General features: G+C 37.0%; 1 protein-coding gene across 1 annotated transcript; it reads left to right on the forward strand.

Moving 5' to 3' along the window:
• Positions 1–154: 154 nt before the first annotated feature.
• Positions 155–25,827, forward strand: SLTM (SAFB-like, transcription modulator). The gene is made up of 22 exons (XM_009580472.1): positions 155–205; positions 414–501; positions 9,175–9,248; positions 9,542–9,727; positions 10,169–10,216; positions 11,211–11,238; positions 12,598–13,066; positions 13,630–13,679; positions 15,692–15,810; positions 17,429–17,578; positions 17,669–17,778; positions 17,867–18,027; positions 18,365–18,456; positions 18,680–18,843; positions 18,976–18,982; positions 19,933–20,082; positions 20,695–20,819; positions 21,928–22,098; positions 22,979–23,293; positions 23,730–23,880; positions 24,648–24,805; positions 25,176–25,827. The coding sequence occupies exons 1-22, from the start codon at positions 155–157 to the stop codon at positions 25,282–25,284; spliced, it is 2,976 nt and encodes a 991-aa protein (XP_009578767.1). The 3' UTR covers positions 25,285–25,827.
• Positions 25,828–26,122: the final 295 nt, after the last annotated feature.

Consider the following 26,122-nt stretch of genomic DNA (forward strand, 5'->3'; position numbering starts at 1 on the left):
GGCCCGCCCGCCACCCCGGGCGCTGGAGCTTGTCGGGTGGCCGCCGGGGCGAGCCCCGGGGCTGGTTGTTGCTGTAGGGTTTCTGTGCTTCCCTCCCTCCTGTTTTTGTGCTGCCCTTAATGTCATCATGGATGTCGTAGTGCCCTTTAGTGTTATGTTTCCAAAGAGAAACGTGCTGATCCTTGATAAGCTGTACTTTGAAAATGTCATTTTAGCAGCTTAAACTCGTGCCATTATTGTTAGCGTTCCCTCCCTCTCCTCCAGCTTTAAGTGAAAGGTTTAACCTAACGTGTTTTATAAAATATTTTTGAGCTGGAAAAAAATAATTTTTTGGCTCACTGACTTCTGCTGAAGTCAAATTGTCTAGCTTCCCACTGAAATGTGTTAAAACTTGTATTTTTTGTCTCATTTAGGCTATTGAAGAGGAAGGAGGCGATCCAGATAATATTGAAATAACTGTTTCGGCTGACACACCCACCAAGAAACCAACTAAAGGCAAAGGTTAAGATCTGTAGATGTATATTACATTCTTAAGCAGTTTTTGTTGCATATATCACCTTAAAGAAGGAGCGTGCAACTGTAGCCTGTAGTTTGAATACAGTTGTGACTTTACTGTTTATGACTTCTGTCATGTAAGATGTCTTTTGCCTTACTCATCTGTTTTCAGTCACTGTATGTAGGCAATCTATAGAGATGCTGGATATATATGGAAAATGGATGGGTTAAGAGATGTGTTATGAGGTAGTGCCTGTATTGCCCACAGATCCTGGAGACTTGTGCTGTGTGTGCTGCAGCTGTGTAGATGATCTGTGAGATTTTTGGAATATACTGTGTTAACAGAGATCCCGAACGTGGAGCGTTACAGGTGCAAAGCAGCTATAGGAACTGCTGTGCGGCTCTGGTGCTGGGGATGGGTATCTCTGTAGCATCCGAGAGTGTCTGTGCAACAGCAAAGGGAGAACCAAGAGGTTATTTAGCCATGAGAAGGTCCCGGACGTAGGCTAGTGATACGTGGTAGGGGGTCACTGCCTGAAGAGGACTGTGTTGTGTGGGTTTATTTGAAGGCAGGATTTATGAATACAGATTTCCTAAATGGGTTCTGAAGGCTCACTGTGAAATGTCTAATTAAGAGATTTTAGTTTTTCTGTTGTGAAAAATAATTATTTAGATTCTATACCGATCTGTTTGGCAGTGATTGTGTTGGCTCTGTTTTCTTTTGCATAAGTATTTAAATATTGTTTTGTGAGTTTGGATTCTGGGTTTTTGTTTTCTGTTGTTCTAGGAGCATCCACAATCAAGTAATACTGGGAAAGGAAATATCTGTTTTATGCATAGCATTCTTCATTGAATATACATGCTAAGAATGTTCATATATGTGCTACATACCTGTTTTGGAAATGATCAATTTTATACCACTGTTACTTGTCTTAGGCTGAGTTTTGTGGTGGAAGTGATTATTCATGCTTTTGCCTGGTGCTGTGAATGGAGAATTTAACAATAAAATCTATCTGCTTAGAAAGTTTGAATAACTTATCTGTACTTTTGACACACTAGAAAAGTGAAAGGAAAGAAACTGTTTCACAATGTGGCTTCATTTTCTTTACTTTGGACATTTCTTTACTCCCTACTCTGGAAAGAACCGATGCTTAAGAAAACTACATGGAAGCTAAATAAGGAAATGCTTCCGCAATTTTTTATGTAGAGATCTAAATGGCTACTTGTTCTGCTGTGATGAACACTTCTCTATCTGCTGCTTTTCATCCTCCTGTTCTCCAAGAAAATATCATAATGTGCATAATCTTCTTGAACCAGCTTCTTGTTAGTTATACTATTTTGCTTCTGCAAAGGTAGTTTGCCTACTAGTGATGCTGCTGCCTGAGGCAGGGCTTCAGTAGCTGTTCCCTGCCACGTCTTCTTGTGGAATAGAATCGTAAGGCGTACGTATGACATGTACGTTCTTGGTAAACCTCAAAGTAAAATACGACCTTCGTGAAGTTCTTATCTGCTCATTTTGCAAGCTCAAGAGTTTTTCCTCATTACTTTTTGGATTACAAAAGTCTTACGAGCAAATTTTGTGCCAAAAGTATGAGAGGTTCATGCTGTATTAATCTTCAAGTGTGGAACAAGAAAAACTCACTAATTTGTCTAGGGAAAATCTTTTTTGATCTTACTGGTTTACTTCTAACTGTAAGAAAGAATATATTCTTTCTTTTTAACTATTCCTTGTATGTGTTAACTGCTGATTCTGATGTTATCTCCCTCTCTGGTGCTTTCTACTAAAGTATGTTACTAGTAACTAGAAAGTACCCCTCAAAACTTGGAAATCTAGCATTTCAAAAATCCATTCCCTAATGTGTTACTAGGAAACTTTCAAAGGCAGATGGGAGATGCGTGCCCATCAACTGAATTCAGTAGGACTGAATTTTCCTTTAAAATTAACTATCTTGATCCTCCTTGTGCTAGTACGCGCTCTTCACTGTGAGTAGTGTTGCCTCCTTTACTGATTTTGCTGACAGATTGCTCTAGGCCTTTTGCTAATGCTTGCTTCCCCCCAGCCCCACAGCTTCAGACTAATACTGATGGGTCTTCAATTCTACTGCTGTCCAGCGGTAAAACTAATGGCACTACTAGTCCTGTAGTATTGTTTTCCCCATGCTATTATTGCTGTACAAAGGACGGTAGGAATATTAGATATTCGTTTACGAAGAAAATACAGCCTCAGAAAAGACCAGGGAGTGGAAATAATGGATAAACCTCCTCACAGCAGCCAGAGAGAGGTGAACGAGAGGGAAGAAGGAGGTTTCCCTTCCAAAAAATCACAAACTATGTCAGATGGTTGTTGGTTTTAGATCTGAATGTCTTTTGTAGCCAGTTTTACTGCAACTTTTAAGGTCTGTGGAAGAAGTGAGATGTCTAATTCCCTAGCACTGTCTGTTAGAAAAACCTGATCTGGAATATTGATGCAGGCTGAATTAAAGGGGGAATAGTGTGTGTGTGATATGTTTGTTTTCCCTCTTGTTGCTTTTTTTGTGTATATGTTGACAAAAATGGAGAAGAATAGGAATGAAGCTAAGAGTGGGACTTACTTTTCTGATAAATTGATTTATCAACTGAGTATGTGCTGCAGTTTTTTACTGGACTGTTACAAGCTTTTGACAATGGTGATACAAAGCCAACTTGCTATGAGATAGAAAAGAAACATCTGTAAAACACTATGAGTAGAAGAATAAGGCCTTGACTAAACTGGTTTGAATGTAGACCTTCTTTCTCTCTTAAAACAAACAGCAGCTCACCAGTGTCCCATACCAAGTTCTGCAGCATAAGATATTGTATGAAAAAGGAGTCATATTTAAAATAGGGCATTACCCAAAACTGAGGTAACATAGAGGGAGCCATGTGGATCTTCATTGGGAAAGTGTATAATTGGAGAATTTTGCATCACGACTTAAAGAATGCTTGTAGAAGGATTCTGTAATCCAACAAGAATCCTTGATCGATCCTGTATGCAAAGTTAGTAAAAATCTAACACTTTTTCCAGAAGCTAATTTAATTAAATATTTGGGGTGAAGAAGAACCGCAGAACAGGTAATCAGAAGAACTATACAGGTGGGATCAGTTGTTTTTGCCAATTAAAGTTTGAAAGCTTAAAGATGGAATAAATACCAAGTGCTCCATCTTTAATTGCCTCAGCTGTACCTCTCCACCCTGGAATCTAGTAGCTATGGACAAATTTCTCTTTTTGTAAAAACATGACAGTTTTTGGAAAAAGCTGTTCTTTTCAAGCCTGAACATTCTGCTGCTTATTCTGGTATCTAGAGGATAGATAGAGGAAGTTACTTTACTGCTAGTATGAAATATTTTTCAAATGTTTCTGATGTGAATATTCCTTTGAAGTATCTACAGTCAAAAATACTGTAGCATATTGATACATCATAACTTGGTGTTTGAAAGTTACTTTTCTGCTAAGTTTTGGAATTAGTGTGGACGAAGAACAGATTTTAGGCTAATCAATTTTAACCTCAGAGTATTAATGTGAACAAAGACATTTACTTGCTGCTCTTCAAGTTTCTAAGGCCAACTAGACACGTATTACTTCGTGTCTTAAGTACCCCTCTAGTTTCCGGCTGAATTTCCAATTTGACAATACTGTTTCTTAGATCAAATGCTGACAACTGACAGTGGCTGGCTTATACTATTGCCCAAATAATTTTGACTTCTTTATTAGAACTGATGAGTTACTTAAAACAAAACAAACAAAAAAATAACCTAAGTTGGACACTGTTCGCTGTACACTCCTTCAAAAGGAGAGTGGAGTGGGGGAAATAATCTGTTGTTCACGAATATTAAAATAACTATTTTAACAAACTGTCAGTTCATTATTTCTTCTTTTGTCTGAGTTGTTAAGATCTATTGCTATAGTTCTGTGATTTGATTTCTGAAACGCTTTTCTGTGCAGTGAGCTTGTCCAGAGGTAGATCAGAGTTTTCCTGCCCAGTGAATCATTGCTGGAGAAAGATAGGCATTCTCAACTGCACTGAAAATAGGTGTCTTATGGCCGTGGCCATGGCTTATGTCAACTGGCCGTGATGTGTGGGGTGCTAGTACAAATGCCTTGATTTTAATCTTGAATAACCTTTTTAATTTTTTCTAAACAAATTTTTTTCAGAATAAATTTTCTAAATGAATCTTATTCCTGAGCTTTGTTGACCTGCTTTTTAAAATTCCTTTATTTTTTTTAAGGCAAGCAGGTAACTTCTTTGTTGCTTCTTCTCAGTGGCTGGTTCTGTTGATCTGCTTTGCAGTTGCTGAATAAAATAGTAAAGATTGAAAAGTGACTTCTCCAAATATTCTTGGGGGGATGTGGGATGCCCTTGCATGCAGTGCTGTTGCACAGCTAATTAGGCCTGTTAACGTTACAAGCCATGTCTGTCTTAATTGACTCACAAAGTAGGTTTGTTAATTTATTATTATTTCTAGGTGTCTATTGGTGGTGTTCAATCACTATATATCCCTGCAAACTTTTAAGTATTTCTGTCAAGATTAAACCAACTGTTGAGACCCTACTCTTATTTAAGAGTTTTACTCAAGGTAGAGTACCTTATAAGGAAGTGAATATATTCTCCTCTTTTGAGGAAAGATGTATGTAAATTATTTGTAAAGAGAACATTCCTTTTAAACTACACTTTGTTCTTGCATGTTAGTAAGTAGATGATGTATAGAAAAGAATCTTTCTCTGGAGGGAGGGAATTATTAAGCTAAAATACCTGAACTCAGTATTGGTGATAGAAATTTAAGATACTGTAAGTTGTAATCAATACTTGAAAAATAACATGCAGACTGAACCTTAGAAACACTTTGCATAGGTGGTTCCAATATTGGAAAGTTGTTTTCATTGTTTAAGTTATGATATATCATGCTTTATTGAAGCGAGATATAAACGGTGTACAACAAACTGTAGGTAAGGCTTCCATGTGCCCTCAGATAGGCAGAAGTAATCTTGCCAAATACTTCCGAAGTAATTTCATTAGGGTGGGGGTGAGCGATATCTCTGATGAGCTGCACTAGAAAGTGTTATGAATGTTTAATCATATGATTACAAATGATGGCAAATCTTATGAACAAGTCGGTGATTCTCTAGAGAGTATCTGACTTTGCAAAGTACATCCTTTCTAAAAACCATAAATGACTAAGAGCAGCATCCTGCAGACATTGTAGAATACTTAAATATTCTTGTTACCCTATGATACCATTTAAGATTACAGAAATGTAATGGGATAATTTACTTTTGTTAATATTGTGCCAAATGATACTATTCAAATTGCAGCAGACCTCTTAACTAAATGACGCTATAAAGAGTTTATTCCATTGTAAAGATTTTCTTTCCCCTTCCTCCTTTTTGCCTCCTGTCCCAGGTTTTTGGTGAATCTTTAGCATCAGATACGACAGAACCCTGTTGGGAGTTTCACCAGGAATACCAGAAGAAATGCAAACACTAATTCTTCCAAAATTTTATGAGTGTGTCACTCTACTTTTGCATAAGATGCAGATGTCTAGTTTGTTTAAGGCTTGTCTGAAATATACTCTTCTGTAACTCTGTATACACTCAGGTAGCCTGAATTTCTCATGTAGAGGACTAAGAATAGGTAGAACAAGCTTATGCTACTGTAAGGCTTGTAAATGAGATGAAAGCTAAACCTGTATAATGTTAAACCAACATTTTAAAGATGTTCTAAATCTTCTACTTACTTCTAAGGAGAATACTCATTCTCTATGTAAATAGTCTGTTGCAATTTTATGGTGTGTAGTAATTGCCATTGCCAGAAAAGGGATTGAGCATGGCTTATAAAGGAGTGCCATCATTCCAAGGTAAATTAGTATTTGTGTTGTTGGGCGCCCAGGTATGTGGTGAGTGCTGCTTATACCACTGGCGTTTTCAATAGCCACTGCATGGATAAACCTGTACGTAAATTTTATCATGTGTTGACAACTTGTATGACTTGGGACCTACTACGCCTGTTGTCTGCAGAAGGTCCAGCTGTTCTGACTGTAATTGTTAACATACCTTTTAATCTTTTATTAAAAGGTTATTTTCCTTGAAGTGATACCGGTCTTGAATAAGTTCACAGAAACAGTCAGTTTCTGAAAGGTTGCAATCTGACTTTAGTTACGTGAAATTATGAGCAAAGTGTGCCTTTCAGTAGCCTGTTGTGGATGAGTATCAGTGTGGAAAAGTTCTGAATTTCTGTGGATGCTGGCTTTTTGGCAAGTTACTGTACCAACATCTGAAAACTACCTGTATCAGAACCCTGAAGTGCCACTTTTGAGCAATATGGCTCTAACCAGATCAAAGTAACCCGAAACACAGACCTGAGAGGGAAAACAAATTTCCTACTGCTTTCTGGCTTGAAGCTGAAAAGTGAAGGTCTCCTTATGCCTTGGAACACCTCTGGTACTCAGAATAAATGGGACTTATTGCAAAGAAAACCAGACAGACTAATGAAAGGCTAATGAAAACATGTATTCCCGTCTGGCTTAATCCAGCAGCAAACAAAAGATATGAACAGCTTCATTACTGAAAGTTATAACTTCCTCTTGATGAGGACATGTCAATAAAATATAGTTCTCTAGCTGGGACTAACTTGAGGTAGCTTTGTCGATTCCTCCCCCCCCCTCCCCAATTCCTTATAAAGTCTGGGTTCTAGTTCACCTGCCAGATTTCCTTGGGCAAAATGAGTGAATTTAAATAGCTTTCATGATAGTACATGCTAGATAGTTGCTAAATATGTCTAGCATCTGCTGTGAGTGTTTGCCTGTCTCTGTGTATGCTTAGCTGGATATGGGATGCAAGAAAAACTTGGAATTTCAGGTTTAACAAACTAAAGAACTGAGAGGGGTAAAACAGAAAACAGTTGAATGTGTGTAGAAATCCTTGCTGTGTCTCACTGCTTTTTATTTGTATTGAAGGTATCTGTGGCTGTAGATTCTATCACAGAGTGCTAAAATAGTAATATAAAATTTGGGTTAGTCTTGCTTTTAGGCATCAGCTGTGATGCGTATCAAAAACTGTCCTTTCCAGTGTAAGTGCACTCCTCTTTCTGAGGAAAGCTAGCTTCCCTAAGTACGCCTGTGCTGCTGGCTTTTTGCACCAAAATCTCACAAATCTATTTCATTACAAATATAAAATAGGAATGTTTTGTTTGTTTTAAATGAAGTAAAATCAGTGGCAAGATCTCTTTATGCATTTAGATCTGAATGCTATGACCTCATGTTTTGCAATCGTAGAAATAACTTCTGCCGTGTGTCTTTTCGTGGAGACTAGTGTGCATCTGAACTCAAAACAACAGTATGCTATATATAGGAGTACTGTCAGGGTGCTGCCTTTCAGTGAAATAAGTAAAACCAACTGGAATCTAAGTAAAACCAAAACAGTAGTCTCTCTTCTTGCCCTGTAGTTGAGCAGTTTCCAGATTTGAAATGCAATTTAAGAACTGTGTATGAAAGAATATGGAAATTAATTGCTGACAGAAATTGGCTATTCCAGGTAGCAGAAATGTCCATACTGTATCAAACTTCGGCTTATGTTTTTCTTTTCTATTCCTTTTGAATATCTATAGAATGGATTGATAGCCATTCATTAGAGAATGAAGGGATGAGGGAAGATGTGATGTCAAAAAAACCCGCATTAAGTGCTGATCATGACTGCCATCTCATTTGCATCTTGAATTGACACCGAGTTTCAGTAGAAGATAGTAAAGCCGCTTCCTAACAGAACTGCTTTTGTACCTTGAGCTACTGAAAACCATCGCATAGGCTAATCTTTGATAGAAGGAATCAGAGAGTCAGAACGCTCCACAAAGGCTGTTTGTGTGGAGATATTTATATCTAGTGTTCCTTGGTCTTGTTTTTGCAGAAGATTAAGGAAATGCAATGGATTCCAAAGGGAACTGTGTCTAGTCGTCATCTCCACAGAGCCATCTTTATTAGAGAAAAGTGTGCGTGTGCTGGAAGAACAGAATTCTTCAATGGAACATTGCCCTTAGTACAGATGTAGAAAACCCAAACGTTTCACCTGACTCATTTCTTCTGCTGATTGTTCCCGTTAGTGATGAAAAGCACTGAAAAAGGTGGCTTGGAGAAGCTGTGCAATTGCCATACTTGTGGATACTCAAAAACACAGCTAGATAAAACCCTGAGCAATGCGATCATACTTGGAACTTAGCTCTACTTCTGAGCAGGAGGTTGGGTGGACTAGATGACCTTTAGAGGCCCCTTCTAACCTGAGTTGCTCAGTGATGCTAATTAGCCTACAAAGTAAGGCCTTTCCAAAGTCTTAAGTCATAAAGTCTAGTTAACTCCGGTAATTCTAGAAACATACACTTTAATGTTCTCCTGAATTCCATTATCACTAAAAGTAGAAGGGTTGGTATTAAAATCACTAACTTGGATGTAACTGCTTGTTTATGCAACAGCATTGATTGTTCATGCTCACTCAGCTCACATTTTTTCTCCTCACCTTAAAAATACTTAATTTTGGGAGGGTTATATTATAGTGAACAGTTCAGATAAATTAGAGCATATAGAGAATAATAAACTAAGGCCCGACACGTAATCGCTATTGAAGGAAAGTCTGCTCTACGTAGCAGCTGTAGTCATTAGCATATCCTATCGTTTCAGGTAAAAAGCAGGAAGCTGATGAATTAGCTGGTGATGCTTCAGTTGAAGATGATTCCTTTGTCAAGGTAATAAAAGTATGTAAATTTTTTCCCAGTTTATACTTAAGTTCAATGTTTGGCTTTATTTACCAAAAAAAGCTTCCATTTTCTTTGCGCTAATTTGTGTGGAAATTTGGAGCATTGTTTTTTACTGTGTTCACAGCTGTGATGCCTGAGGGTGTGAAGGTGTGGGGATTTTTAAACATGCTATGAATTTTTATTATAGATGTGATACAGTATTTTGCAGAAACAGTGATTCTAGCAGTGAATTTTTCAGAATATAGCTAATATCCTTAGTTATGCCAAGTATTTGTTGTTCACACCAAAAGGAAGGTGAGTTGGAGACTCAAGATGCAAGTGATCAAGATGGAAATGATGAATTAAAGGACTTTAAAGAATCTGTTGAAGATGAGAACTTGAATTCTAAAGAATTACCATCTGCAGAAAAGAAAAGATACCACGACCTGGAGCCAGCAGAGACAACAGAAGATGCAGAAAAGGATTCTGAAAGTCAGGTACTTGTTGTATTTTACATGCATTTTTATCAGGAAGATGTACATTTTTCTTAGTGTGTCTGTATTATTAGGAAGTCAGAACTAGTTTTTCAGTTTGTCTTGCTTGCTTATCTCTAAAAGATAACTTGGTATTTTTTTCTTTCTGTTCTCCTTGACTTGTGTTTGAACAGTCCTGAAACAAATGTGGCATTGATTGACAAAATTCTACCACAGTCCATACAGAGTTCCGAATTGGTCCTTTTCCCTGGTACTAGTAATGACATACATAATCTGAACACTGAACTGAAAGATGCAAGTCATGAGAACTGCTCATTGATGTTCACCTTACTGAGTGTGTATCCACTTAACTAAAATGTTTTCTGAGTTAACTGAATCTCTTGACTCTCTGAATGTTTGTCTTACAAATAGTTTGCTGAGCAAGTCCCTTTTATGTTCTCATAGGAAAATGAAGGTCAAGACATAGAAGATTACACTTTTCCAGCTGTCCATGTAAGCTCCAAATCAGTTCTGTTAAGCTGATTTTCATGCCTATTTAGTTGGAAAAGATCACTTTAGACTGGCTTTTTGTTCCAGCATGCATCCTAGAGAGTCAAATGATGTAACACAGTAAAAGTAAAAAGTATGGGAAGCTTTCATTCGTATTTTTTTTACAATGCAGATAATTGTGATTTCCAAATAAGGTATCCTATTTAAATGCAAATTCCTGTCTACAATTTGGGAGAATTCAATGCATAGACTTAGCAAGGAATATTTTGCAACTCTCTTAAAAACACTTCAGAGGGCTATGCCAAATGCTAACATAGTATATACAGCCTACAGAGGAGTTTAGAACTCCTGTTTTAACATAGAAATTTGCCTTTGGAGAATGTTTGGGGTTGGGTGGTTGTTGTTGTTGTTGTTAGTATTAACATCTGTAACATCTTTTAAGTTCAGAAATTCATTCTGAGTTACATGGAATTGATGTCTGAAAAGGGACATCTCATACAGCACGTCTTGCTCAGTGAGGTTAATGATAAATAAGTAAATACCTATTAAAATCATAGTTTCATTTTTAAGTACTTAGTGAAGGAAGTCTACCTAGTTTCTGACTTCTGTCCTAAGCTTTTAAAGCTAATGATGGATTGCTTGCGTTTCACTGAAAGTAGTAATCAGCAGTGTGATATCCATTCTGAAGGCTTTAGCAAGACATGGGACAGTTTAGAAGTGTCCTGTTGAGTTAAGGAGGGGGAAGAAAATAGCTGCGTGTTCCAACCAATTGCAAACTGCAAGTGTTGCAGATAGATACCAGTGAAGTTTTGTACAAATTTTCAGTGATTTGGTAAGGGAGGTGCACAGGCTTGGTTTCTAGACCATCTTTTCTTTGGAAACAGTTTTCAGTTCATTAATTTGCCTTCATACGATAGAAATTCTGTGGAAAATATGAACTGTTCTGCTTAAAGTTTTAAAGTAGGAGACATTTAGTCTTGACTTCCTTTTCTTGCAGGATGGTGAAGATGAAGAAAATGAGAAAGGTATGTTTAAAGTTTAATAGAGTTCAGAGCTCTTTAGTCTGGTAGAGCAGGCAACTTTCTCTTGTAATATTCAGTCTCTTTACTAATACTAGGCTTGTCTCCAGTACTAAGTATCAGTTGTCTCCTTATTAAGATCAGCACCCGGAATCATTGGAGTCAGAGGGTTTATTTCACTCCTAAGAGTTATTTTACTCTTAAGAGTTGATTATAGTACTTATCAGTTACTGTGGTGGATGTATAATATAGTTGTAATACTATGATTCTTAATGAAAAAACCATAGTATTCAAGGGCTCTGATTTTAATGTACGGTAAGTCTTGATGCAGAAGCTTCCAACTTGCACTGCAGTAACTGATGTTTGAGTGAAATGATACACCCTTACACTGAACTTGAGCACTCAACAAATGTATGGACCATCATATGCTTGGCTTAACGTCAGACAGACATACCAGTTGTATATAGGATGGTAAAACAAGTGTTTGGAAACCTGTGGAGTGGCTACCTTTTTTTTTAAGCTGTGCTCATTAGTGAAACTATAGAAGGAATGTAATGCATTTGGGCAAACAGACTTCCTGGACAGAAGTCTTAAGGATTCTACGTATTGTGGACTAGAAAGGACATGGAACACCATCACTTTACACAAGATGGAATAAACACATTACTGAAGTTACAGGATAAAACTACAGACTCCATGTTTACGAGGGACCCTATGGTTGAAGTGTCTCATCTGTGCAAATCGAAGAATACGGTTGGAGATGCCTATGTGGGACTGAGATGGAAAATCTGTCCAGTGGATGAAGACTGAGAACCGTTTGTCTACGGACTCTGGATTAAAGCTCACTCCTCCGTTTTCTGCAGCAGCCTTGTACAGCTAACTTGACTGCCAAACAACTGCTTAGAAAGGAAAAGCAAAAGAGAACAGCAGCGTGGAAGACTGACTGAAATTCTCCAAGACTGTAATTCTTTCGGATTTGGGAAGGCTAGAAGTCCTAGAATCGGGAAGATTCAAAGACAGATTAAATCAAACTGTGAGCATCCAAAGCAACTATTTTCTTCTGGAACACTAAATTCTAAACTGGAAAATGGATACTTCTTATGAAGAACGGGTATCTCCAGGATGGAACCATATTCTCCCTCCTAATGTTTTGGTATTTGTCTCTAGAAAATGTGTTTTGCCATGAAGAATAAGTGATCCTGGGTAAAGGATTTATATTTGTGTTAATACACCTTGTGTTTTTTTCTAACCTTCCATCAGTGCTAATAACTGGCTTTGTATTTTCTAGGTCCTATTCTAGCTTATGCATATGAAATTGTTTAAACTTCTTGTTTTGCCATATTTATTCCTGTTAAATCCTCTTAGATAAAGCAGGTTCTGGTGATGGTACACAAGAAGTATCTAAACCTCTTCCTTCAGAAGAAAGCCTAGCTGAGGCTGATCACACGGCTCATGAAGAGATGGAAGCTAACACCTCTGTGAAAGAAGCTGAGGATGATAACATATCGGTTACAATCCAGGCTGAAGATGCCATCACTCTGGATTTTGATGGTGATGACCTCCTAGAAACAGGTAAAAATGTGAAAATTACAGATTCTGAAGCAAGTAAGCCAAAGGATGGGCAGGATACCATTTCACAGAGCCTGGAGAAGGAAAGCAAGGACTATGAGATGACTGAGAACCATAAAGATGGTAAGAAGGAAGACTGCGTGAAGGGTGATCCTGTCAAGAAGGAAGCCAGAGAAGGTTCAAAGAAAGCAGAATCTGGAGACAAAGAAAAGGATACTTTGAAGAAAGGTCCCTCGTCTACTGGGGCCTCTGGTCAAGCAAAGAGGTTTGTTTTTCTATGTCAGTTCTTTACGATACTGAGTACCAGCATTCAATAAGATCACTCTACATTAAGGGGGTAGCAGCAAGAATCTTATAATTAGTATCCTATGCTCCTGCCTATAGATTTTTTTGACCGCCATAAGTTACTTTTTAAAATTCAAGATCTTCGTATAGACACTATGTCCTACTGATTGCATTGTCGAATTGTCAGCATTTATTTATTTTTTTCAAATTGACGATTTTTTTAAATGTCCTTGTGATGATGGTAATGAACAGCTATCAGTTCTAAGAACACAAAATGAAGTCAAGTCCCCGTCCTGAAATCTGGAGAAGATTGCCATATATCCACTGAATAGAGTTGTCAGAAAATCTAGATCTTCAGGCATCTTGGGGAAAATCAGTGCAAGAATCCATAAGGGAATCATTTGTTCAAATACACAGTCTAGCCCTTTTTTATTTTTATTTTTTGAAATGTTAACTTGTCTATTAGTATTAGTAGTATAAAATGCAACACTTATCAAATTCTGTATTTTCAATTTTCTTCTGATTTTTAATTTGCTTCTCTAGCTCTACTAAGGAATCTAAAGAAAGCAAGACAACATCAAAGGATGATAAAGGTAACTATTACAAATTAGGGTAGTATTGTCTTGAACTAAATGCTTTCCTGTTTGAGAAGTTGCTTGCCACGTACTGAAATGGCTTATATAATTGAACTCATCCATCTGTAGTAAATTATGCTGAGGTACAGTAGTCATTAGCTGTACGTATGTGTCTATATTTTTTTTTTTTTTTCCTCCTTGCGCCAGATTCATCGAAAGATCAAAAATACTTACTCTAAAGACTCAATGAAAATATATTCTCCTATTTCAAAACACTTTTGGGAGCAAATTCCACTTAATGTTTCCCAAGTCTTTGTTTTGATGAGAAGGTAAAATTTTCAGATATGCCTACTCAGATATGCCTTACTATGTAACTTACATACAACGGTTTGGATTGATGTTATGCGCAGAACAAGCGAAAAATAATTGCAAGTACTTAAAATTAAAGCCAATGAAATTTTTTGAACTCTCAACCAAGCATAACAGCTGAGATGCCAGCTAGCAAAATTGCACTTGTGGCTGCTTAGTGCATTAAAGTTGGACCTATTTGTCTACCCTGGAGTTTCCATCTGTTACCATAAAACCCTGTATTATGATTACAAATTCACAGGGTGGAGCTCAAGAGCACGTTAATGTCACCAGTTATACTGATGCTTCGTAGCTGAACAAATGCATTTGTATAAGCTCATGTGTCTCCTTATTTTGCCTACTAGCTCTTTGCCAAAAACCTTTGTCACAGAATCTCTTGCATATCCCTAATGGATGAATGGAACTTCACCTGATAAATTAATTTCTGAGGAGAAATTTTTGCGACAGACATAATTCAGTCTTCTGTAGATACATGTCTTTTCATGATAGTTATATGCTTACAATGAAATTAAATGAAGATGCAGCAAATCTGCTTTCATGTGGCATATATGATAACTGTAATAGTAGCTGTCATAAGGCCTGTCTTAAAATACATAGCCAAAGCCAGTATAGTGGCTCTTTAATGATATTTAATGATATTCTAAGAGTATCACGGTTTATCAAGATATCTGGGCTTATCAAGATAACCCTAGTTTGACGGTAACTGAGATTTGTTGCCTTTTGCTCTTAGTTCTTCTTGATGCATTGAAGAAGGAAAACTACCCTTTTTCCTCAAGGTGGTTAAATTACCTTTTAAAATGCTGCATACCACCAGATTTTCCAACTGTTTAGCTGGAGATCCAGTTCTGGTCTTGCCTGTATGAATGGCTACATTTTAACATACTCAGAAACAGTTCATACATATAGCAGCACTCAACAGCAAGCTGAACTAAATTATATAAACTAAAAGTTGTTGGGAATAAGATTACATGAATCTCTTTAGTTCTTAGTTCTATGTTGTTGCAAAAATGGCTAATGTGGGGCGGGGTGGGGAGATTGGTGTTTAAGGCACATAATGTTTTTCCGTCTTTTCTTTAGTGTTTTCCTTAGTATGTGGGAAATCATTTTGGTGGGTTGCATCCAGTTCTACATCCAGCTGTATTTTGAAAAAGCTGCTCTGGCTGGAGGGCAGATGCTTCAAGAAGGTGTGGAAATTGACCACATTATTCTGGAGGCTGGGATTAACTCAGTCTCCTCTATTTACCTTTCTGCCATCTCTTTGGTAATGTGAGTAGTGTAAAGATGTACTGATGAAGAACAAATGTTGAGTGCTAAAAAAATTTTTCTTCAATGGAAGTTCTTGATAAGAACCAGAAGTTGAAGCTAAATGTACATACCCAAATGAGGGGTAAAGCATGCCTTGAACAAAGAATTGTATGATTTCTCTAGCTCTGTCGTTTGGGTATGAGTTAGCCAAGCTGTTGGTCTCAATACGTGGGTAAATGAATGAAATCTTATGGCATATATTTTTTTTATATAGAAGTCTTTTCAAGAAAGGTAACCGGATAAACAGTTACTTAAAGGTAACAGGCTAAGTTTCTCTTTTCAGCAACAGTTTAGTTCAATATTCATGGTACCTTTGTCTCCTTAATTTTTTGGCTGTTTTGTAAAACTTGTTTCAGGAAGTGCAAGCAGTGTTAGTGGTAGCAGTGGAAGTTCAACTAGAAACCTGTGGGTTAGCGGACTGTCTTCCAACACAAAAGCTGCTGACTTGAAAAATCTCTTTGGCAAATATGGAAAGGTATTTCATGGGGTGTGATACCGTGTGTGGTGTGTGTGTGTCTCTTCCCCCTCCTCTTTTCAGTTACAGAAATTGAGTAATACTTGATTTAAATAAAAGTCTGAGATGAAATGTCTAACCAGTGTAATCTAAAAAAACCCAATATTTTCAGCATCTAAAGTAAGAGTGCATGCTTACAAGAACCATATTTTAATTTTATAAGAAATTTTTCTTCCCGTTGAAGTAAGATAGATGCAAAAAAAAGTCACAAATACGACTGGACAGGACTAGCTTTAAAAAAAATCTTTTAAATTAAATAACCATGGCTATGTTCTTTTGCAGCAACTGTATTTAACCATGAGTGTAAGATAATGTGCTAATCAGTAAAATTGTAATATAAACGGTCTTTATAGAACATGCTGCTTTGGGAGACTGTTTTTAAAAATGTGTTCTGAGGGCTTATGAATGGGAAAAATAGGTAAAAAAAAGTAACAGTTAATGTCTGTTCTTTTAGGGATTCTTTTAATGACTTAATGAATTTTTTTACAGGCTGCTTAAACTAAGTCTGTTTTCCTGGATTTTGGTTTAATTTAACGTACAAATTCCATAGAACAATGCAGAATCCATACAAGCTAAGCAGTCTTCTGAAAACAGTTTCTGTTGCAGTTGTTCTCATTTTCTCAAAGGAGTTCCTGATAGCTATGTGAATTCGTAGTGTTTGTATAAGCCTGTGCAGTTATGACATTATTGCATCTTGGGAACTAGTTAGAACCTTAGCACTGTGAATATCAAGTATGTGTTCTGATTATTGGATATCTGATTTTTCTAATGAGTTTAGTAGGTGATTTTATTTAATGCAAGTGTTGAAACCTGAGAGTATATTTTGTTAAAACTTCCAATTCTTTGGCTGTTTTTGCTGTGAAGATGCTTGGTACCTGTATTTACTTAGCTTCCCAGTTTTAAATTAATTGGGAAATATTTAATTTCTAAATGACTGTACCTCTACAGACTGCTAGAAAGATAAAATTGTTGTATTAGAGCATGACTACATCAAGAAGACTGGCTCCAGTAGTTATAGAAATTCTAGGAAGAATCAGGAACACAAAGCTTAATGCTTTCTCAAGAAGCAGGTGTCAAAGAGCTGGTTGCTAAAATTGCTTAATTGACAAATTTGCTAGATGCCTTTGAAGATTGGCTCCCTTACTAAGTTACTACATAATATTGCTTATACCTCCCTGCCATTAATTGGCAGCTGTTGACTTTTTTATGGGGGTTCATCTATCAGAGATCAAATTCAGATCAGTGGTGTTTCTGTGAATAAATTTTGACAGTAACTGTCCAAAGAAGCATTTAGATAATGTGCGTGAGGTTGTGACTGGTCAAAACAGGACGTGAGCATTAATATGCCTTGATGTGAAAGTTGGGATAAAGTTCTCAAAGCTGCAACTTCCTGTGGAGTTATATGGTTCTGAAAACTTGGAGTGTCAGTCTTTCTAGTGGGGTGGGGTTTTTTTGTTGTTGTTGGGGTGGTTTTGTTTGTTTTGGTTTTTATATATTAGGGTAAAAATATTACTGGAATACCATCACCTCCTTACTAGAAGTGTCTCTCTCAAAACCTACATTTTACCTGTTTATATAGGTGCTTGGTGCAAAGGTGGTCACAAACGCACGAAGCCCAGGGGCAAAATGTTACGGCATAGTAACAATGTCTTCTAGTACAGAAGTGGCTAGATGTATTGCACACCTTCATCGAACAGAGCTGCATGGACAACAAATTTCTGTTGAGAAAGTAGGTTTAATAAGATTAAAACTTTTCCCAAAATAGACCACCTTATGCAAGAATCTGTATTAACTTATTTGCTTTTGGAAAAAAATATAGGTGAAAGGCGATCCCTCCAAAAAGGAGTTGAAGAAGGAAAGTGATGAGAAATCTGGTTCGGGTAGAAGCATGGGAGATAAGAAGACTGCGTCAAGTGATAAAGCCAGCAAGTAAGAAATTTCATGTGTGTTCTAAAGTTGTGAAAATCCTTTAAGTTGAATTTCCCTCATTGCATTTGTGTGTTTCTTTCCTAACAAGAACTCCATCAACCAAAAAAGAAGAAAAAAAATCTGACAAATCTGAAAAAAAAGAAAGTAAAGAAGCCAAGAAAACAGAAGGTAAAGATGAGAAGAGTGATAATGGAGCAAGTGGCCCTAATCAAGAATCCACTAAAAAAACTGAAGAAAAGAAAAGAATAAGTATGCAATATAGCCATGTTTCCTCCTGTTGAATCTGTGTGTCTGACTTGTTTTGGGGGCATGTTCTTGCTCTTACTGGAAACAAGACGATTAAACACCTATTCTTTTTTAGACTCCAGCAACATATATTACTTTAGAGCTGATGTTAAGCTTCCATATTTTATATTACTACTTAATTACAGACATGTGCTGCCAGTAACAGTTCAATTTAGAGATTGAGAAATTTCACCAAGGAAAATCTGTAATAGGCAAATAGGGATGTGTGTGTGTTTTAAACCTTTCTCTCTCTCTTTTTTTTTTTTTTTCCCCTCCCCTCTCCTTTTCCCCCCTTCACTAGGTGGTAAAAGCCCAGGTCAAGTTGTAGTTTTAGACCAAACAAAAGGAGACCAAGGCCACACTAGGACAGTTAGAAGGGGAAGATTTGATAAAGTAAGTATCTATAGATTTGATGCAATCCTTATCTGATTTGATACTACCTTACAGTTGATATTTTCACTGAAGAGTCAATAAACTACTACAAACTGTTAAGCTTAGATAGCAGCTTTGTATGCTTTGGGATAGCCAAGTAGTTAATGATACTTGAACATAGCATCCAGAAATCTCCCTAAATGAATGAGACTTCTGAAATAACCATTGTAATCTCTATCTATAGCCACAGATATTGAGGAACAAAGAGCGTATTATTCAAGATAAAGTGAAATTCAGGGAATACAGGGGTAGAAAGGATATCTTGCCTTTTGAAAAGATGAAGGAACAGAGATTGCGAGAACACATGGTTCGATTGGAAAGAATACGACGAGCTGTTGAACTCCGAAGGTAGTAATTCAACTTTTTGCTAAAGGCTATTTTATACATTAATTGATCAGATATTATATTTAGAAGTCTAATTAGAATGCATTCTGTCAAGCCTTTTACTCAGATGTTAAAGTCTGGGACTCTACCTAACAGTATCTTGGTATGAATTAACAGATTCCAAAAATTTTGTTTAATCTTTTAATAGCCATATACGTACACATATAGTTTAGTGTTTGTTATAGGGGGGGTGTATCTCATAAGTGTTACTGCATGCCAGTTTTCTTTTGAAAAAATGAGAAGTTGACTAGGAGATGTGGCCAAAAATACTGTTTGGGGTTTTTTTGTTTGTTTGTTTTTAAGGAGAGAACTGTTGTATATCTTAGTGACAAATCAAGCATAATACAATCTTGTCCCTTCAAATAAAAGGACTAAATGGCTACATTATTCTATTCTGCTCTTTTCATATGGCCAAAAGTTTGCAAAGGATAGTTAAGTGACTTGTGTTGTTAGCTGGATTTCCCTAAACAAAGGAATTCCCAGCAAGCATAAAGCTTAAAGGAGAAAATGCCTTTCCTGCTTCTTGTAAGCTGTACTATAGGAGATGGGAAGAAGAAAGCAAAATGAAGCTGTTGACAGGTATACCTGACCTGTGCAAGTCAGAGGGGTTATGTTATTCTGTGTTATTTTTGGACAGAAAACAATAAGTAAATTTTTTTGTTGGCTTGAAGAGGGCAAGAGCTAAAGTAGCAAGTGTTTTTAAGATGCAAATCATATTCTTTGCTAAGCTGTTGTTATTATCTGCAAGATGACAACATAGAAATATGAAACCAGTATAAAATACATCAAGAATGATGATTCTTGATATAACTTTTCCTAGTATCTGTTGTCTGCTTAAATGGTTCTGTAGAATATGCTAAAACCAGTTTGGCTCCTTGGGGCTAAAAGGAGTAGACTTCCCATACCGGGACTTCTGTCAAGAGCTTACTCTCAAATAGTTGTTTTTTTTTTTAATGCCTATGCTTAAGGTGATGTTAGTTTTGGATGAGAAAATTTTTCAGATGAGTTTCTGCTACCTCTTTTTTTTTTTTTTTTTTTTTTCTTTTTTTTTAGCGTCGTGAAAGAGAACGCATACGAATAATGCATGAACGAGAAGAATGTTTGCAGAGAGAAAGGGAACGATTAGAAATTGAAAGGCAAAAACTAGAAAGGGAAAGGATGGAACGGGAGCGTTTGGAAAGAGAGCGTGTTCGTATTGAACAGGTGTGCGTATGTATATTTTGGACTGTAGTGCAATATCATTTTGGAGTATAGCCCAGTTTGCACTTGTGGTGCATTTTTCTCTTCACCCTTTCACCCAGGCCATAAAAGAACCAACCAAACATTACATAATCCACAATGTACAACAACAGTAATCTTTATCGTGTTTGCTTGACTTGTGAGTAATTTGATGGCAAATTCTTGCTACTGGTTTATGCAGTGGCTATACATGTCTGTCTCTAAAACTGAAGTACAGCAGATCATATTGCCCATACTAGTCTTCCATAATTTTACTAGATTTTTCCTAGAGAATGTCACTGCAAACTTAATGAGATGTGTTTCTGGGCGACAAATACAGTAGCAATACAAGAAATTACCTGGAGATATTTCTATCTAACAGCCAATAGCTTCTCCAGATCTGTTGTCTACTTTTTTAGAGAAGTATTCCCTATGCTCTTCAATCTTGGATGCTATCCAAGGATGAATTGTATCAGATAGCCTTTAATAGAAAACTATCAAGTATTAATTCCATATACTTGCTAACTGTTCTATAGGTATCTCTAATAAAGAGCTATTTTGTTTGTTGTGTTTATTTACCCTTCCCTTTCATGGTAGGAACGTCGAAAAGAAGCAGAACGTATTGCTCGTGAAAGGGAGGAACTTCGTCGACAACAGCAGCAACTTCGTTATGAACAGGAAAAGAGGAATTCTTTGAAACGTCCACGTGATGTAGATCACAGGTAATCTAACTCTCAAACCATTGTTTTACAGCGCTTAGTAAAAAGAAACGGCTACCAGCCTTGTGTCAGACTTGGAAATGCATTTGTACCTGAAACAGGTCTTCACAGAAGAACTGGATTTCTGGTATTTGTTTGTTTTTTGACATCAGTTTATGCCAAGCATGAAACATACCTTATCTGTAGGAGAGAGTTTTGAAATAAGAGAAGCATCCTGTGAATTAATTCTTACTGTACGAAAAGAGCATAGCGCAATTCAGTGCATTTGCTGAGAAAAGCTGTTCTTCGGCCTTAATGGTTGAAATTTCTAGCTTCTACTTTGTTAGGAATTCACATTTCTGGTAAATGGATGGTTCAGGAAGTCAGTGTGATGGCTTTTAATTTTTACTGAAGCTGATGACATCTATCATTTTGCTGTTTGAGCCACATGAATTGAACTGGCTTTGATCTTTATTTGATTATAAGAATAGGACTGAGACCTTAGCCATAAAATTGACATATTAGTGGTACAATAGAAGGTACGTGTAAGTCGTCAGGGTAGATACAGTAGCGGAACACTAATACTTCTTCACCAGAGGAATAGACGGCTTCATTTTTCAAGGCTACTGATTATACACATTAGTATCTCACATTCTTATCACAGAGACTCTATACCTGAATGTTTCTAGTGAGCAAGGCTGTGATGTTTCCTACGCTGTTCTTTCCTGAGAAAGCTTTTCTGATTTGTGGGTGGTTTGTTTGGGGTTTTTTTTTTCCTAGAAGGCAATTTTTTTTTTTCCCTGGAAGGCTATTTTCAAGGCAGAATTTTGCTACAGTGATGGTTTTTTGGGGGGGGGTGTTTTTTTTTTTTTAACTGCCCAACACGGTATACTATTGCTTCGATTTTATTAAATATTTTATTGATATTTTGTCTCTTTAATTTGCACTTCAAACAGAGGGGTGTTTTGGCATTTTTTTTTCTTAAATGATTTTGTTCACTACTATTTAAAGTGGCTTTCCAAAGGTCAAATGAGGGTTTTAAAACAGACAACTGACTCTTGACAATTTTCTGCACATTAGGCCTTGATTTGGATACATGTAACTCATGAGGGTTCATTTGTTTTGCCTAAAGGAGAGATGATCCTTACTGGAATGAGAATAAGAAGATGGCTCTTGATACAGATGCACGTTTTAGTCATGGTTCAGATTACAGTCGCCAGCAGAACAGGTTTAATGATTTTGATCACAGAGAACGGGGACGATACCCAGAAGGTTCTTCTGTTCCATCATCTTCTTTTGATAGGTAAGTTTAGATAATAGGGCAGGTATTTGCCTGCCAACATCTCTGTGGATTTCACTCTTCACTGTTCAAAATTTAAAATGGTGCTAAAGGCTTTATACAGTTCTGATGCAATAGAATTGCAGTAGTGTCCCAAAATTTCTTGTCTTCAGGACTGGCCATTTATATCATGGAATCTAGTCCATTTTTATCTGAGAACTTTAAATTAGCTGCCTGGTGGTCTTTTTTGGGTGACATTTTGAACGAATTTTTGCGATTATTCCTCTTTCACATCTAATCATAAGTGGGTTCCAATGGATTAGATCTGTCCTACTTGGTAACTTACCTCCTTAAGAAGCAAGGCTAAAAGCAGCTGATTTAGTGAGACCTACGAGCATTACTTGCATGAGTCACATTCATCAGGATCCATGCAACTGTGCAGTAAATGCTGGTTCCAGATCCAACTTCATGTTTCCATTAAACATCTCCAATAACAAGTTATAAAGTTAAGACCACATAATTGTAGCTTCTGGACTTCTACTTTTATGCTGCAATGAACTAGAATTATATTTTCTAGCTGACTCAAGAAATCTACCATTCCCTCTGCTTCATACTAGGCAAAAAGGAGGCCCTACAACTGCTTAAATTATGCTGACCAAAATGTGAACAGATAAGTGCATGAAGAAATGTTAAATTGGCTGTGAGAACTTGAGCTCAAAATGACAATTGTAGAAATAAATATAATTTGGGGTGGGAAGGATCTTTGAGATATATACCACATATATTGTAATAAACATGTAATATAAAAATTAATAATATTTTTGTATACTCACGCATGTGCTTACATGTGCAGAGAAATGTGAAAATCTGAGACACGCAAATTTTTCCTACTTAAACGATTTAGGCGAGAACGTTTTGTAAATCAAGGTGAAGCAAAAAAGACTCGTCCAACAGCACGAAGAGAAGAGCCAGGGTTTGAGAGATATCCTAAGAACTTCAGTGAGTCCAGAAGAAATGAACCACCACAACCAAGAAGTGAACTTCGAGATACAGACAGACGAGAAGTGCGAGGAGACAGAGATGAAAGAAGAACAGTGATAATTCATGACAGACCTGAAATACCACATGGTCGACATCCAAGAGAGACTGGTTCAAATCCACCTAGACAAACAAATTGGAAGAGCGAGGGAAGCATAAGCACAGACAAACGAGATGGCAGGTAAATTTGCTGGCTAATCAACAAACTAGTGAAGGTACTGATTCTTGTAGAATTTATCCATAGTAGCAATTCCTCAAGAATTGATATGTAAACAGATGCCCTCCTAAAAAATGGCAAAGTCACTTTCCAAAAGCATTAGAAAAAAGTTTGTGTAGGTTGTCACGTATGCTAAACCTCATCTGTAAACTTGATGCTGACTCCTAGCAGTCTATTCTTAAATCATATAGTAAGGAGGCTTTTGTGCAAGAATGCAGCTGTAAACAAGTAACATGTAAGCTTTAATTACTTAGAGGGCCACATAGATCTAAAAGAATGTTTCTAAGAAGCTAACTGCAAGTTTCTAGGAACCTGAAAAACGAAAAGGAATCTTTGAAGTCTACATGTGCTATGATTTGGTACCAATTCTATTATACTGAAACCAAAATTTTGATAAAAGCAATTTTTACAGAGGCGAGAGGCCAGATCGATCAGGAAGAGAAGTGTCTGGACACGTGAGAGGTGCACCTCCTGGAAGCCGTAGCAGTGCTTCTGGGTATGGAAGCAGGGAAGGAGAACGAGGCGTGATGGGAGAAAGAGGTGGAGGACAAGTGAGTCATCTTCTTGTGTTTGTGTGCATGAGTGAGAGACTGGAAAATGCAAAATCATACTGGAAAAATGACCATATAGCATCATATAAATCATTCGCAAGCATTCTGGCTATTTTCAAGTTAATTTATTTTAAAAGTTCTTTCTTGTTGTGTTTTTTAATAAGCCAAGAAATTGCAGAAAACATACCCAATTCCTTTTATGTCTAGCATCTTTCAGGTAGATCAGAACAATACTTGAGTGAGTTGTTGATAAGGCTTTTAAGAATTTGTTGCCATCCTATGTTTTCAGGGTCGTAACCTTACAGTGCCTGCTCCTTCCCGTGCAGTTTGTCATTGTAATCTGTAACGTGCTACTGAGAGAAAACCACGTGTAAGACTTGTCTTTGAAGTCTGCAGATGAAATTGCTCCATGCTACTAGATCCTGAAGCATTTTAAAAAAATAGTTTCTCTTTTTGTAGCTATATGGAACATGCTTGTCAGTGATTATGAGAGATCAGGGCAGAATTCAAGTAAAGTATGAGTTCATGGAATGTCACTCCTTGCATACCCACACAGTCATTATTGCAAATTAGTTTCCTATTGTTATCTAGAGTTGTTTTTCACAGGACTCTTGTAAGCATGGGTTAGCTGCCTGTGGACTGAAATCTTAAAAGATGCTTGACTTCTATATATATAAGCTGTAAGCTTAACTTTCTTGAAAAGCTCATTTCCTGTTGATAATGAAATACGCCTTTCATTCTGAAAATGACTATCACTTTCTTACTAGCACTATACGGAAGACAGACACGTTGTTGAACGCCACAGTCGTGAAACTGGACCAAGAAAAGAATGGCATGGACCTAGTTCTCAAGGAAGTGGGTATCATGACACAAGGAGAATGGGAGATGGCCGTGGAGGAGGTGGCATGATGTCTCCCCATACAAGGTACAAAAACTACTTCCTCTCAATTCCCTACTTGAGCTCTCAAAGCTTTGGTTGTGCTTAGGAAGTATAATAGTCTCAGTGCAAGCAGCATTACTTTACATGGATGGGTTGCTGCTGCACAACATACAAACCCATCTTTCCATGCCAGCACATGACTCCACAATTGTCGCATTGCTGGCAGCAGTATTGTTTAGCTGCACAGAAGCGAGTGACTTCTTGCAAAGTCTCTTTTCTTGCATGGTTTCAGGTCTCTTTTGAGACTTACAGTTTAACAGTTGAGTGATATAAGATGTAATAATGTTCTTACCTGTACACCAAGAGTTTAGATACTTATCATAACTTAACACTTTTTTAAAACCTTTGTTTCCAGTAACTCTTCACCAATTAATAGAGTTGTACAGATCACAGGCAATTCCATGCAGAGGGGAAGTGGCTCAGGATTTAAGCCATTTAAAGGTGGACCTCCACGAAGATTCTAAGATCTACAGCTGCTTGGTTTCAAGATAACTTATTGAAATCTCTTGTAAACTTTCTCTGATTAAAAACAGGAAATCTTGTCTGGAAGTCCTGGTTAAATTTTTTTAATTTAACATGATTACTTTCCTCTCAATTTTGGAGGCATTTTAATAGTTACGTTGTAATTTTGGATAGTTTTTGTGTATCTTTGATAAGCATTTTCCCTGACTCACTAGAGCTGTGTAAAAACAAATTGGAACCAAAATATTTGTTAATCCTGTATAAAAGAATAGTTTGCAGCTGTGTGCTAGTAGTTTGATTTACCAACATTAGCTCTGTGGTGTCATGCTTTAAAGTTAGCTACTTATCACAACATACACAACTATAACCTCCATTTTGAAGGTTGTCCAGGCTATTATCTCTGCTTTCTAATTTGTAGAGAAATAAGATTGTTCTTTCATTACTGGGTATTATGTAACCTATTTTTGCAGAAGGTACTGTTACATTGAGTGCATTTATGTGTATTCTTGCAAATGTATTCTTTTGAAATAAACCTTCATATTCTGTATAGCTTCTAGTAAGTCTTTGAAACTTAAGTCTTTGGGGAAGGAAGACAGAATTAAATAGACATGTTGGTATAGCAAATCAAAACATGGGTGCCATTAGCTTCCAACTAAAACTTCTTTGTCTCCTTCACTATTATTGAATTGAAAATCTAGAAGCACCTTTGATAGCACAAGAAAGATTAGTTCCAAAAAATATAGGCACATACATGGGAGGCCTAAAGAAATAATTTTACAGAGCTTGCTCTTCATGTATAGCAAAGCTCTGGCAGAACTTTGATACAACTTATTTTAAACC

The sequence above is a fragment of the Fulmarus glacialis genome, unplaced genomic scaffold (assembly GCF_000690835.1).
Source record: "Fulmarus glacialis isolate BGI_N327 unplaced genomic scaffold, ASM69083v1 scaffold16, whole genome shotgun sequence".
NCBI classification, from domain to species: Eukaryota; Metazoa; Chordata; class Aves; order Procellariiformes; family Procellariidae; genus Fulmarus; species Fulmarus glacialis.